The sequence below is a fragment of the Protopterus annectens genome, chromosome 5.part0 (genome assembly GCF_019279795.1).
Source record: "Protopterus annectens isolate FY-2018-M chromosome 5.part0, PAN1.0, whole genome shotgun sequence".
Taxonomy (NCBI): domain Eukaryota; kingdom Metazoa; phylum Chordata; order Ceratodontiformes; family Protopteridae; genus Protopterus; species Protopterus annectens.
The window spans coordinates 1,384,122,941-1,384,136,044 of record NC_056735.1 but is presented as its reverse complement, the minus strand read 5'-3'; the positions used below and the strand labels follow the sequence as shown (position 1 = coordinate 1,384,136,044).

The following is a 13,104-nucleotide window of genomic DNA, read 5'->3' as shown; positions in this document are numbered from 1 at the left end:
CTTTGTTTATAAGTTGCACAACATAGAATGATTTCCTCAACGCTGTAGACACATGATGATCAAAGGCTAGATTACTGTGTTTGTGTCCCCAAGTCCCTGACTGCTGGGTTAACTCTAAGGTTTGTGTTGTCAATATGATAGTTGCCAGGGAGTGATGACTTCCCAAAGGATACTATTATGTATTTCTTGGCATTTAGTTTTAGTCCATGGCTCTGACACCAGTTGTTTGTCTGTGTCAGTCCCTCCTGGAGAACATTTGTGTCAGTGTGAGATTCAAATACAGCTCCTAATTTGCAACCATCTGCAAATTTAGTCAGCCAGAGACTACTGACATTGGCCTTGATTTTGAGAAGTAAATGCCAAGAAGGAGCGGTTCGAGGCCTGATCCCTGAGGGATTCCACTTGTGGCTGGCCTCTTTGTAGAGGTGGACTCCCCAATTCTAACTTCCTGGGTCCTGTGAGCCAGCTGGATATCCACTGGGTGACATACGAATTTGTACCCAACCTTGAGTTTGTCAACAATGCCAGAGTGGGCAGACAGAAACACAGAAAATACTCTACCAGGGAAAGAGCTAGAGAACCAAGCCCTGTGAAATGGTACACACTGTAGTCTATGCCACCGTGCAAACCTGGTCCAAGTTATTTCAAATGTGAATACTTGGGAATGGGAGTTATTTTAAGTGAGTCAGTGTTCTTCAATCATGTGTGAAGTGTACAAGCTTTTACTTCAGTTCTTAATATGCAGCATAAAAATGATGGGTTTAGGGAATTTGAAACAGGACTGATGACATGTTACGGATGTTTACCAACAAAGTGAGACAGATAAACTTTTGTATTACTCACTTTTGACAGAGCTCACTGTGTGCACATATGCATGCATTTAAACAACTATATTCACATGAAAGCTTGTACATGCATCCACACAAACATGCACAAGCATGAATGGAGATGCAATTTATAGTACTGTGTGTAAACTTTGTTGAGGATACTTTTACCTGTCATTTCTCAGTGGCACATGACTGGGGGACATAAATGTGTTTATCCCAGAAGTTTTTACATAAATCTCAAACCTTTGCTACAGTTACCAAACAGCTGCTCTGGACTGCTCATGAGAGAGAAAACTAGAAGCTGACTAGTTTAAAAGGTGCAGTAGTACTTTCACACTACTGCGCAAGTACAGTGCTGTAACAGACTGTCTGGGTATGAAGCCCAAGGCTTGAAAAGTCTTCTGTGAAATGTGCTGTTAGTAATTTTGGGGAAATAAAATACAGTTATAAAGGGATAAAAACACAGACAGTCTTACTGTACTCTTCTGATCTGTGGCTGAATCCTCCTTTGTGGGTATACAACTGTATTTCTCTTAGTCTAGCTGCTTTTCTCTGATGTTCCTGCATTTAGGATATATGCATTCTTCAAAGACGCATGCTATGAAGTTAAACTTTGTACTACGAGTCTGCATTAACATTAAAGCAACAAAAGAGCACACTTCTGCAAATCAAAAACAAAGGGCACCAATAACATATAAACATGTAGAAATAAGTGCCTGCCCAACTATAGGGGCTCTCCAACCACAGACATTGCATGATTCCCTAACAAGGGTCTGAAGCTCAAGTCCTGTGCATAAAGGCGACTGCCACCAGTAGCGGCTGAAAAAGAGATGAATTTCAAGGCTGTTAAAACTGCAAGTTTTAAGTTAGATTTATTTATCCTTTGTTGACCTGGTCAGTCCCACTAGGCTAGAAGCCGCTTTTCAAGGGAGGCTTGAGGTGGTAATCATACCAGTTGGGGAAATTTGGCCAGGGCAAAAGGAAACTTTTGCTATGCGTTTCAATAAGTGCCCTGGGATATTTTATATCCATCTGAATTACTACCAAATCCGGCAGATGGGGTTTCAGTTTAATGTCGCTTTCACAGGACAACACACTCAGGAGTGCAGCACCCCTCTTAAGCTGCACTGCAGTGTCAGCAATCCATCTACCTGGAGTGGGAATAGAACCCACACGACCTTTTGCATCAAAGGCAAGTGTGGTACCTGTTGTGCCACTAATACTGCAAATTTGTCACCCATGTAATGCAAGTCAGTGGACGCAAGAGATTCTTTGAAGGAGCAAAGGCTAAAAACTTCTTTACTGCACTGCTTCACCAGCTGGTGTGGGGCTAATTTCTTTTCTCCACAAGGTCAACAGCTAACAAACTCTGATTACAGAATAACCAGCTCAAATTTTCAGTGCTTGAAAGGGTAGCACTACCTGCATGTGGACTGGAGAGGTGTAGGACACCTCTTTGCCAAACAGATAGCATCTTTTAAGTAGGAGAAAGCTTTCTAGCAGGTTCAATCACCAGCATCCTCTCTGGGAGGACAGAAGGATCAAGAGATCTAAACTGGAGCCACAAAACTTCAGGTGGAATGAGCATGAGAATTTGAAATGCCCTTCAACAAATAAGTTGTGGTCTTTCTTTCTCCTATTTTGGTGAAGAATTGGACAGAATGCTGAAAGTATACATGGTAATCTATCCTGCCACGATAGGGAGAAAATGTAGATGACCAACATCTCATTTTACCTTGAAAACAAACTTGAGAAGATCACATCTCACAGAGAGGCAAACAGGTTAGTCTCTAGGCTGCCTCGTTTCCAGAAGTTCTTGACCAGACAAGATATCTGAATTTCTAAATTCAAGAGGGGAAGAGAAAAGCAGTTTAGGAGTCCTCAACACGCTCACCTTATCTGGCATTATATAGCCGAGACGCCAATCTCCTTCCTCTTCTGTGTAAGCAAAAAGTGATTGAATGCCCCTCTTGTCTGTTCAGTCACCACAGCAGATTTGTTGTCACATAAAATAAAGAAAAATATTGGATTCTGCTTTTCCTCCAAGAAAGACTGCCCAGAGCTCTGGATGCTTTGCAAGGCATCCTTTTCTAGAAGGGACCACATCCTCTAAATTACAGACTAGCTGAAGGTGGGCTTCCCAATCGAACAGAGAAGTAGATGTCAATGAGACTTGCAAATGTGTTATCTACAGAAGGCAAAACACACTTATAGGCTTCTGATACCAGAAGATCCATGAGCACATAGTGACTTTGCAAACAAAATTCACTAGAACACTTGTATCCTTGGGTGTGTGAAAGGCAACATGAAGATCTTGGCCACCATCATATTTAATGTGAAGGATTATATGTGCAAAGATCTTCCACTGCAAACTCACCAACTAACAAATCCTCTCTCTCTCTCTCTCTCCTTGGCCCTTCATCATGCACAGAAATTAAAACCAAAAAGTGTCCAGTTATGACCCAATGAAGGCAATCCTCTTGATAATGAATTACAGAGAAACCTCTTTTCTGTGTTTACATGGACTTCAAGATTAAAGATACAGGAGTTCTCTTTTAGCGATGATACTGGGAAGTTTCTTAATAGGTGCATCAGGAGTCAATCATCCCGGCAGAGATGAAAATATGAAGTCCCTTCTTATTCAACATCTCCACAGCAGACAGCATCTTGATATAGAGTAAATGTACAAGACAGAACAACAGCATTCTGTAAAAAAGGTGGTACTTAACTGAAAATCAGAAAAATCTTTCCTCCTTTTAAGGGCTATGGAGAATGGCACACAAAATCCACCACATCCTGTGACAACAGATGCAAATCTGCCCAACAGACATGTCTGATGAAGCAGCAGAGGTTCAGAATGACATGGAAGAAGAATGTCTGACCTCACTGTAAAGTAGAAATAGCACATAAGGAACCTCTGGGAAGAGTCTGGGCCTTTCCAAAGTGTTCTACAGTGCATAGCCCTTTCCATGTCAGGGCATCAAGGGTCTGAGTGTGGGTGTTCATGACAACATTAAGCAACCACTGGTCTTTCAAGATGGACTAAACAAGGGCAAACTCAGAATAGTGAAGTCAACCTCCTGGGACAGCTGGTTGGCATAGCTCAGAAAGGTAAGAATGTCTGACGTTTTGGACTTTTTCTGGTTTGTAAGGGGGCTTCCTTCTTGGAGAATGGCCTGATCCTTCAGGACAGAGCACTGTACTATTCTTCTGAAAGCTACTTATTTTGAAAGAAAACAATAAGCTCCTGGAAGGGAAGGGCATGTCACAGAGGACTTCTCCATTTGAATACAGGTAAACAGGATATTCCACCCAAGCTCTCCATGTGAAGAGCCTAAACCATGGCATCTTATGCAGAAACAAGATTAGGTCTGCTTTTGTAGCCACTGCACAATTACAGATGCAGTGATCTTTTTCGTAGTCAACCATGGAAGTTGCATTTTTAACAAATACTTCCTTAAGCACAGACTCAGAAACCCTGAATGAAGTCATGGTGTTCCAATCAACAAAATGGAATATGAATATGGGAGAGAAATAAAGCATCCACATCTAAATGTGGCAGACAACACGTTTCTTACCTGTACTATCCACAGTTTACACTCAAGCTCTAAGAAGCCTAGTCAAGATTTCAGTCCACACAAAAGCTTACTGCAAATGGCAAAATAGGCTTCTTTAGAGCAATGGAAGCCATACCCGGGGGCTTTTAGGTTGTATATATGTCATTCCTTGACTACATGTTCTATACAGGATGACCTCCTACATACATGGAGATTTCTGGGAGGGTGGGAAATGGGGGCTGCAGAGGCCAGTGCTGGACATAAGCTAGCTTTTTTCAAAGGAAGGATCACTAAATGTGAAGCAGCAATGGGGAAACAATGTCTGAAGTTATCAGTTTCACAGTTACATGCCTCTGGTCCTCTCAGGCTGAAAACTCTGAGCCACTTCAGGCATGCACACAATTAGGAATTCCTAGGATGGAGTATATGGCATATGCATGACAGGTGCCTGCTGCCAGGATGCAAACATATTACAATATCTAAAGACAACTTCCTGCTAGGCCAGCTCACATGCACCACTGAGGCTAAATCTACTAGACCTGGTGTGGCAGGACCCAGTATACCATCCTCTCTGTACCACTCAGCCCTGCTAGATCCAAGGGCAGGCTTGGACAGCACTACTCTCTTGCCAAGACTACTACTAAGCTTTAAGCCAGGGCATTACCCAGGAGGAAACCAGTCATAACTGTGCTCTGGTTGTTCAACCTGAGGACGAATGGCCTTAGCAAAATTAAATGGACCCCCCCTAAGGTAGACGCTGCGGAATGCACTGCTCAATGACCACTTGTCTGCAGAAGGTAAAACAGGTGTCGACCTGAGCCCCTGCTAGGCAATAGCACTATACAAGACAGGCTGTTTTAGGTAAATCTACATTAGAAAATCATGTCTACTGTCTACAAACTCCACTTCTTTACCTTGTGAGGACGACCTGGGGCTGTGTGACAATCTCCCACCAGTTCTTATGCTGGGCTTGTTCAACTGCTGCTATTTTCTAAGACGCAACACTGAAAAATATATTAAAAAACAACTCCTTCCTGCACCTTCAGATAGTCGGGTTGAAGTACTGGCACTGCTTCACATCATTCTTCTCTCCCAAACAGAAGACTATGTCAGTGTGAGTACTGTCGCATTACTTGGCAGTCACAGATAAATTCTGACAGTTTAAGTGTTTTGGCAACTATATGCAAGAATTCTTCCCTGCGACTACCAAGACAGAGATGCAAACTCTGGAGATGTGTTTATGGAGAGACTAGCAGGCTCAGAGGCAAAGCACTCTGTTCTTGCATAGTATATGACATATGCCAGCAGACAGCATATGAGCTTCAGAGAAAAATGGCTGACTTGAGGAAGGAAAGATATTGCAATTATAAACTCTAGGAAGAGTCTTGGTATAAGATCTGCATTTTTCACCAAGCTGTTTCTCTGTAATTCAATGTATAGGCTAAACAGCCATGACACCTGAACCATGGTGTAAAGAGATGCAAAATGGAACAAGGTGATTTCAACTACATGCCTTGGAAACAAATGTTTCTACTTTGCTGGAAACACTATGGTTTTAAAATGGCTATTTTACATGCTCCAGCTGTTGTCTTTATCAAAATATTTAATTTTCATTTGGAAATGGTCTGGGTCTCGTGCAACCGTTTATAACATTTATGGGGAAATTACATTTTCAAGTCACTTTCTCACTACTGATACATACACTGATGGAAGCAAAAGATACTGCTACTGGCAGTAATTTAATTCATCTTCTCCATCTTGATAAGTAAAACAATGTAGGCAAGAGAGAAATGAAAAGTGGATAAAGATTCCAGCAATACAGTGCTTTGCCAAGAGCACAGTTTTAAAACGTCATTTTGTACTGCCATTATTAGTGTCTAGCTTGACACAGTTGTCAGCCAAAACAAACCCGGAGAACTATAATCCCACACTGAAGGGAAACATAACTACAACCTATAAAATAGAAAATAAATCCACTGACAGAAATAAGGTACACAAAACAACTGTACTGCATTTATTTACACCACTGATAAACTATGTAAATGATAACTAATGTTTTTGTTTCGTTATCTTATTAATGGAAAAGTCACTACTGAACACAAATAAAAAAAAAAAAATAAAGGCAATTCATTTTTGCTGTAAAAATTGTTTTTTTTTTGTAAACAAGAGTTAAGAGTAATCTTGAAACAATGATTCTGAAGAATTCACTGAATGTTCTGCAGTCTATCCATTTTGTCAGGTAGCTGAAAACTGGCTTCAAGAAGCAAGGATAAACGGAATGAAAACCTGAATTATGTTTTCCAAAAATTTGGATTTTGGCTCAATCTTCTTTGAAAAATTTCATACCTAAAAATTGAAACAGACAAAATCAGTAGCAAGACAAATGTACTGGCTGAACTCACAATATAGTCAATATGCAAACTTTCTTGAATCTTCTTCACAGTCGAAGTATCAAAAAAAAAGTTGCACCACTTTTGGTGGTGCATCCACCGTGGTAAAACATTCCTATCTGTATATGCTCAAATATGTCCAAGAAATACTTAAATTCCTTCATAAAAGTCAGACTTACCACTGTAATGACGCAGAAGTTTCAGTTTTACTTTAGCCCTTGGTGACATCACCAGAGGATTACCATGAAAATATGTCCACAGACTTTAATGAATGTACTGGGTCATGTCCCATTAAAGTTTATGGACATATTTACAAGCCAGCTTCTAGTGATTTCACTAGAGGCCAAAGAAAAACTGCTTTGCCTTCATAAACAAAATAAAAAGTTTTTTTTTTTTTAATTAAAAAAGCTCTGCATTAGCCAGCAAACATATCTGGGAAAAAGCATCAGGACATTTCAGCTATCAAGTGCAACAATGCATATGCTAACACTTGTATACACTAAGTTCCACATTCTGATTTTACCATTCATCTGATTGACTTTTTTTTTAAATCAATCTTCCACATGCTACTTAAAGCTTTAGAGGAAGACTACAGATTATGAGGGCCAACATTCCTGCACAAACCCATTTTCAGACAGATCTTTCTTTTGTAATTCAGCCACCAAGTGCTGACATTACGGATTGTGCACAGAAATGTCACTTCCTGTCTGCCTTTAATTGTGCAGCAAAGAAAATTACAAAAACATACTGTACTTTGTAACTGGTGTTGACAAACACTTGACACAGTAGCAAGATTTTCAATTTTTCTAAATCCAGGGCCACCAAAACAGGAGCACAGAGTAAGCAAACAATTCCCTGTGAAAATTTTCACACCTACCAACCAAGCTGATAGAAGCCAATGACTGGGTCAGCTATAATTACATACGATACATTATATAAAAACATGTACTTAAATTTTGCTACTTCAGCTTGTATCTCACAGCAGGGATGTAACAGTGAGGAAAAGACTGCATTCAGATAAGCAGTCACAGGACCCATTAGATAAATTAGGACAACATAAGTTGGTGTTGATAATGGGGACCTGAATGCATATACTGGGACAGTCCAAATAGGATTTGCAGACTGCCAGGGTCCACAAAGGTTGGGCCAGCAGGAATAAAGGAAAAGAGGCCATTCTAGACTTCTGTCTGGCAAATGGCTTGAATGATGCCCAAAACATGGTCCAGCAAGAGAGACGGTCACAAGATCACATACAAGAGCAGTCAACAAGCAACTTGTCTAGATTAGGAAAGGACACTGGGATAGACTCAGTGATTGCAAAGTCATCCCCAGTGAAACAGACCACAGCACATTCCATTGGTTACTGCAATCAGCTGCATACAGTGGTCAGACAAGGGTCCAAGGTCAACAGAAACTAGGCTGAAGACTTGAAATTTGACTCAAAAGGAAACACAAGAGTTCAAGGAAATATTCAAGGCTCCAGCACATCAGGAAGAGGAGGAAATAGGTGGGAGTTAAAGAAAATGTCAGAGCCTCAAAACGGCACTTGTGAGGACTGCAGAAAGAGATATGCATCTCAGCCAGGTACAGAAATAAGGTACATGAAGAAAGCTGGTGTTGAAATGCAGAAATCCAGGAAGTCATCAAAAGAAGGAAGGAGCGCAATTAAAAGTGATATAGAAAACAAGAACCAGGCTAAGAAGTAACACTAGTTAGCAAACAAAGAGGATAAGAGCAGTTGTAATAGCAAAGAACAAGGCATTACAAGCACTTCTGGAAAGTGACTCGGTAGACTCATCAGGCTGCAGGACAAAGAAAGATAAAGTAGTCATCAGAAACCCTGCATAAGGGATACCAGCAACAAACTGCTCACCAATCCATGTACTTCCAAGCAGGCTCTTCATGAAGACAACTCCAGAGAGGCTGTACTGCCTCAGACACAGCCTGCAATGAAAGAAGAGGAGCCTACCTTAAAAGTAGTAAGAACAGCAATAAGGAAAATGAAGTCAAGGAAATTAGCAGGCTCAGTTGAGGTCACAGCATATATGATCAAGACGCTGAGTGACATTAGAGCAAAATGGCTTTGGGGGTGCTCAAAGCAGTATCGAGATAACAGCATATCCCAGATGACTGGAGAATAAGCATACTAGTGCCAGTGTAACAGAACAAAGGGGACGCTCACAAATGTGGGCAATAAGGCATCAAAATCCTGTTACAATGCATGAAAGTTCTGAGAGAGTGACTGAAACAAATATGCAGACTTCTAGAAAGGAAGATGGCTGACAAGCAGTTTGGATTCAGAGTCAGATGCAACACAACCAAGCCAATGTTTACAGTGAGATGGATAACTGAGAAGAAGTTAGAGATGAGGAAAGAGTCCAACTGAGCACTCCTAGACTTACAGAAAGCTTATAGTCCCCCAAGAAAGACGATTTAGGCGGTTCTGCGATGGTTCAAAGTGCCTTAAACATCGGTAGAATTAGAGCCGGCTATGTACAAGGAACCAATGACACAAGTCAAACAGTAGTCAGACTCACAGAGGGGTTCTCAGTGAGTGTGTGTGTGCATCAGGGTTCAGCTCTGAGCTCACTACTGTTTATACAGGTGAAATAATGGGCAAGAAAAAAGCACACAAGAAAGTTTCTTTAATATGCAAGTTTAAAACTTTTGCCAACAGGCTTCTTCAGGCAACAAATTTAAAGAAAATCATCCAGTCATGTGACCTGAATTAATTACACTTGTTCATGTAGATATTTAAGCATAAGTTTTTCAAGTGAACTCACCATTTAAACCTGGGGATATATGTACCCTCATCCTAAGTAACCATTGCATCTCCAGTTTCTGTAATGAGCTTTATATCCCCTCTACACATCATGATACATCAACAACTTTTAAAATCATAAATTTAAAATTGGGGATGTTCCTTTTTTCTAAAATACGTTTATATGAGGCATTGGTAATAACCGACTTTCAGATATAAAGCTAAAAGTTACCTATATGCTCTTTTAGTTTCCAATTTGTCATACCTATATAGTAACCCTTCACAAGTTTCACACATAACCGTATAAATTATATTTTGTGTGTTACAATTCCCATAAGCCTTTAGAGTGAAATCACAACCAAACACTGGATGTTTAAAAGTCTTCTCTGTATATATAAAAAAATTACAACAGACATTTGTTACACTTAAACGTGCATTGTTTGTTACTCATAACATTAAAATAGTGTTTGGATTGTTCCTTATAACAAAGGGTCACAGTGTTGTGCAATGTTTATAACTAAATTTCAGTTTTGCCAATATAATATTATCCAACTCGGGTATGTCTGTTAAAATAGACCAGCACTTGTTTATAACTTGTTTAACCATACGAGTATTTTTATTAAATGTTAACATGCACCTTATCCCCCATTTCTGTTTTTTATTTATAACTTCTAATTGTTCAACTGGATGGAAGACTGGTCCTGCTGAGAAATATAAATGTTGCTCGACACTTAAACAGACCTTGTGTTATAAAGAACAACCCAGACACTATTTTAATGTTATGAGTAACAAACAAGGCACTTTTAGGTGCTAACAAATATGTTTATTGTAATTTTATACATACACAGAAGACTTTTAAACATCCAGCATTTGGTTATGATTCTGCTTTACAGGATTATGGAAACTAATACACAAAATATAATTTACATGGCCATGTATGAAACTTGTGATGGTTACTATATAATGACAAATCAGAAACTAAAAGAGTAACGGTCTTTCAGATATAAAGTGAAAAGTTATTAACAATGCCTTATATAAACACATTTTAGAAAAAAGGAACACCTACAATTTTAAAAAGTTGGTCATGTATCACTTCATGGAGGGGATATAAAACACCTTACAGGAAATGGAGATACGATGGATACTTAGGATGCGAGCACATAATACCACCAGGTTTAAATGGTGTGTCCACTTTAAAACATATGCTTAAATATCTACATGAACAAGAGTAATCAATTCAGGTCACATGATTGGATGACTTTCTTTAACTATACCTGAAGAAGCCTGCTGGTGAAAGTTTTAAACTTGCATATTAAAGAGATGTTTTCCAGTGCTTTATTCTCATTCGTTATTTCACTGAGTTACTGGGCTCACAACTACTTCACTGTTTCTTTTCACTGTTCATATACGTGATGGACTTCATTAGCAAGTAGTCCAACAGGCTAGGCTTGAGTAAACGAGATCAATACCACCAACCACAAATACAATCTATATAAAACGATGAGGTCTCAACACCAAAGTAAATTTCAAAAATTTCAAACTTTAATCGCAAAAACGCAAAGCTTTCAGGACAACTCACTTCTTCAATGCTCAATAAAACACAGCTTCATTAAGTCCCTTTTATACCCTTATATTCAGCACATGACAATTAAGAACCAATAAAATTTGAGGTTCACTCAAGACCTTTTTTAAAAGAATAGCACCATATATCATGTTAACAGTGAGCTTTACTTAACCTGTATATGAAAAATACACAAGAAGATATATGTATAAATATTAATAAAGAAACATTTAATATAAAATACATATGTTCAAATCATTATAAAATTACTGATTTACGTTTTCAACTTCATTTGTTTACCCTTTAAAATAGGTTTTAAAATGACAGATGCATTCAAGCCAGGTGTTTTGGTGGCACATAGCCTTAAAATCCATTTATACTATGCTGTCTCAGTTTCGTTTACAATGTCACCTTCTCTCATCTTACGTAAAACTGTATGACAATAATTTTAAAACTATGTGATGCATTATACTCTAACGTTTAACCAACAAGTTAGTGACAATCACTCTCTCCTTATATGAGAAGTGCAAACTTATTTCCTTTAATTTTCTATTAGATTTCCTTACATAAAAAACTTTCACAGCTATTACAGATGGCTAAATATACTATATTTTGTGCATTACATGTAGCAGAACATGCAAATCCATAGGCTCTTTGACTAGTAGGATGTGAAAAGTTTGATTCTAGTGCTATATACTTACTTTCTTTTTAAATTCTATTTCCACCGATTTAGTTATATTATATTCATTTCCTTATAACATATACTTTGCTTAAGATTCTGACATCTCTTGTACACAAATTGTAGAGTCTCACCTATAAATCTATTTAATTCAGGCAACACACTTAATATACTCCAATTTTTTCTTATACCATTAAAACTGTCCATATTATTACTATACCTTGTAATGTACCTCAGTTTATTATTTTGTTTGCCCAATCTATTACCAATATTTTCATGATGTGCAAAGTATAGTTTAGCATCTCTCTCTCTCTCTCTCTGTGTTTCATTAATCACATACTGTGACATTTCATTTAAAACAGTTTCATCATAATTACTTGTCTGAAATTCTTTTTTACAGTACAGAATTGATTATCCGAACATCAATTATCCAAACCCAGCCTTCCTAAGTTCTTGGGCAGGAAAAAACTTTAAGTCTGAAAATGTAAATGTCATATGCACTCGCTTGTGTGTATTTTTTGAGCTTGTAGCCCGGTCTTGTGTGAAAAAAATTCTTCATTCTCCACTGGGCTTACTGAATGGTTGAAAAGTATATTCCCGGCATGGAGAAAAAACAAGACTTTAGAACTTTTTTATCCGGTTTAATGTAAGTTTGATTACTCAAACTACCCTAAATCTCAATTAGTGCAGATATCGATTCTCTATTTTAATCACTACTTGATCACAGGATTCAGTTATTAGTTGCAAGTCTACTCACGCTCAAGAACTGACTTTTGACTGTGCCTTTAAAGATATGTCTTGAGAGCATATTTTGCTTATGGAGCTTGAATTTCATTCCTAAAAATAAAGGTAGATATTTCATAACCCTGTTGTCTTCCTGTTATACCTAAAAAAAACTTGTTCCTACTCTAGAAAAAAAGTACAAACGAGAGAATGAAATCCATCAGGAGAAAGAGGCAGAAACAAAAGAGGAGGAGACAACACCAAGATACAATGGGCCACAAACTTGCTCCCAATTCCTTGGTTCTTTTGTCAGTTTCCCAAGTAAATTTCAGCTCCCTCTTGTCTATTGTCTGCATCTCTAATTGCATCATCCCTAAGAATCTCCTTTCTCCATTCATGTGTTGGCTTAGTTCTTAGAATACTTTCTGCTACTTTATGAATATAATATTCTGCATGGTTATTGTTATTCTCCTTAAGGATCTGCACCCAAAATCCCAGTCTCTCCTTGTTTCTTGTGCTTTCCCCTCCATTTCATCATCATTCCTTTCCACTTTGAATTATAGGTTTCTGCTTGTGCTATGTATACACGCCTTAACTGTGCATCTC

The 13,104-nt window shown here is 38.6% G+C and overlaps 1 protein-coding gene across 1 annotated transcript in view; it reads right to left on the bottom strand.

The window, feature by feature from the left end:
* Positions 1–6,370: 6,370 nt before the first annotated feature.
* Positions 6,371–13,104, bottom strand: part of HIKESHI (heat shock protein nuclear import factor hikeshi) — a 499,219-nt gene continuing 492,485 nt past the window's right edge. Inside the window, exon 4 of the mRNA XM_044071200.1 lies at positions 6,371–6,730. Within this exon, the coding sequence (XP_043927135.1) occupies positions 6,676–6,730 (55 nt within the window). The 3' untranslated portion in view covers positions 6,371–6,675. The remainder of the gene's footprint in view (positions 6,731–13,104) is intronic.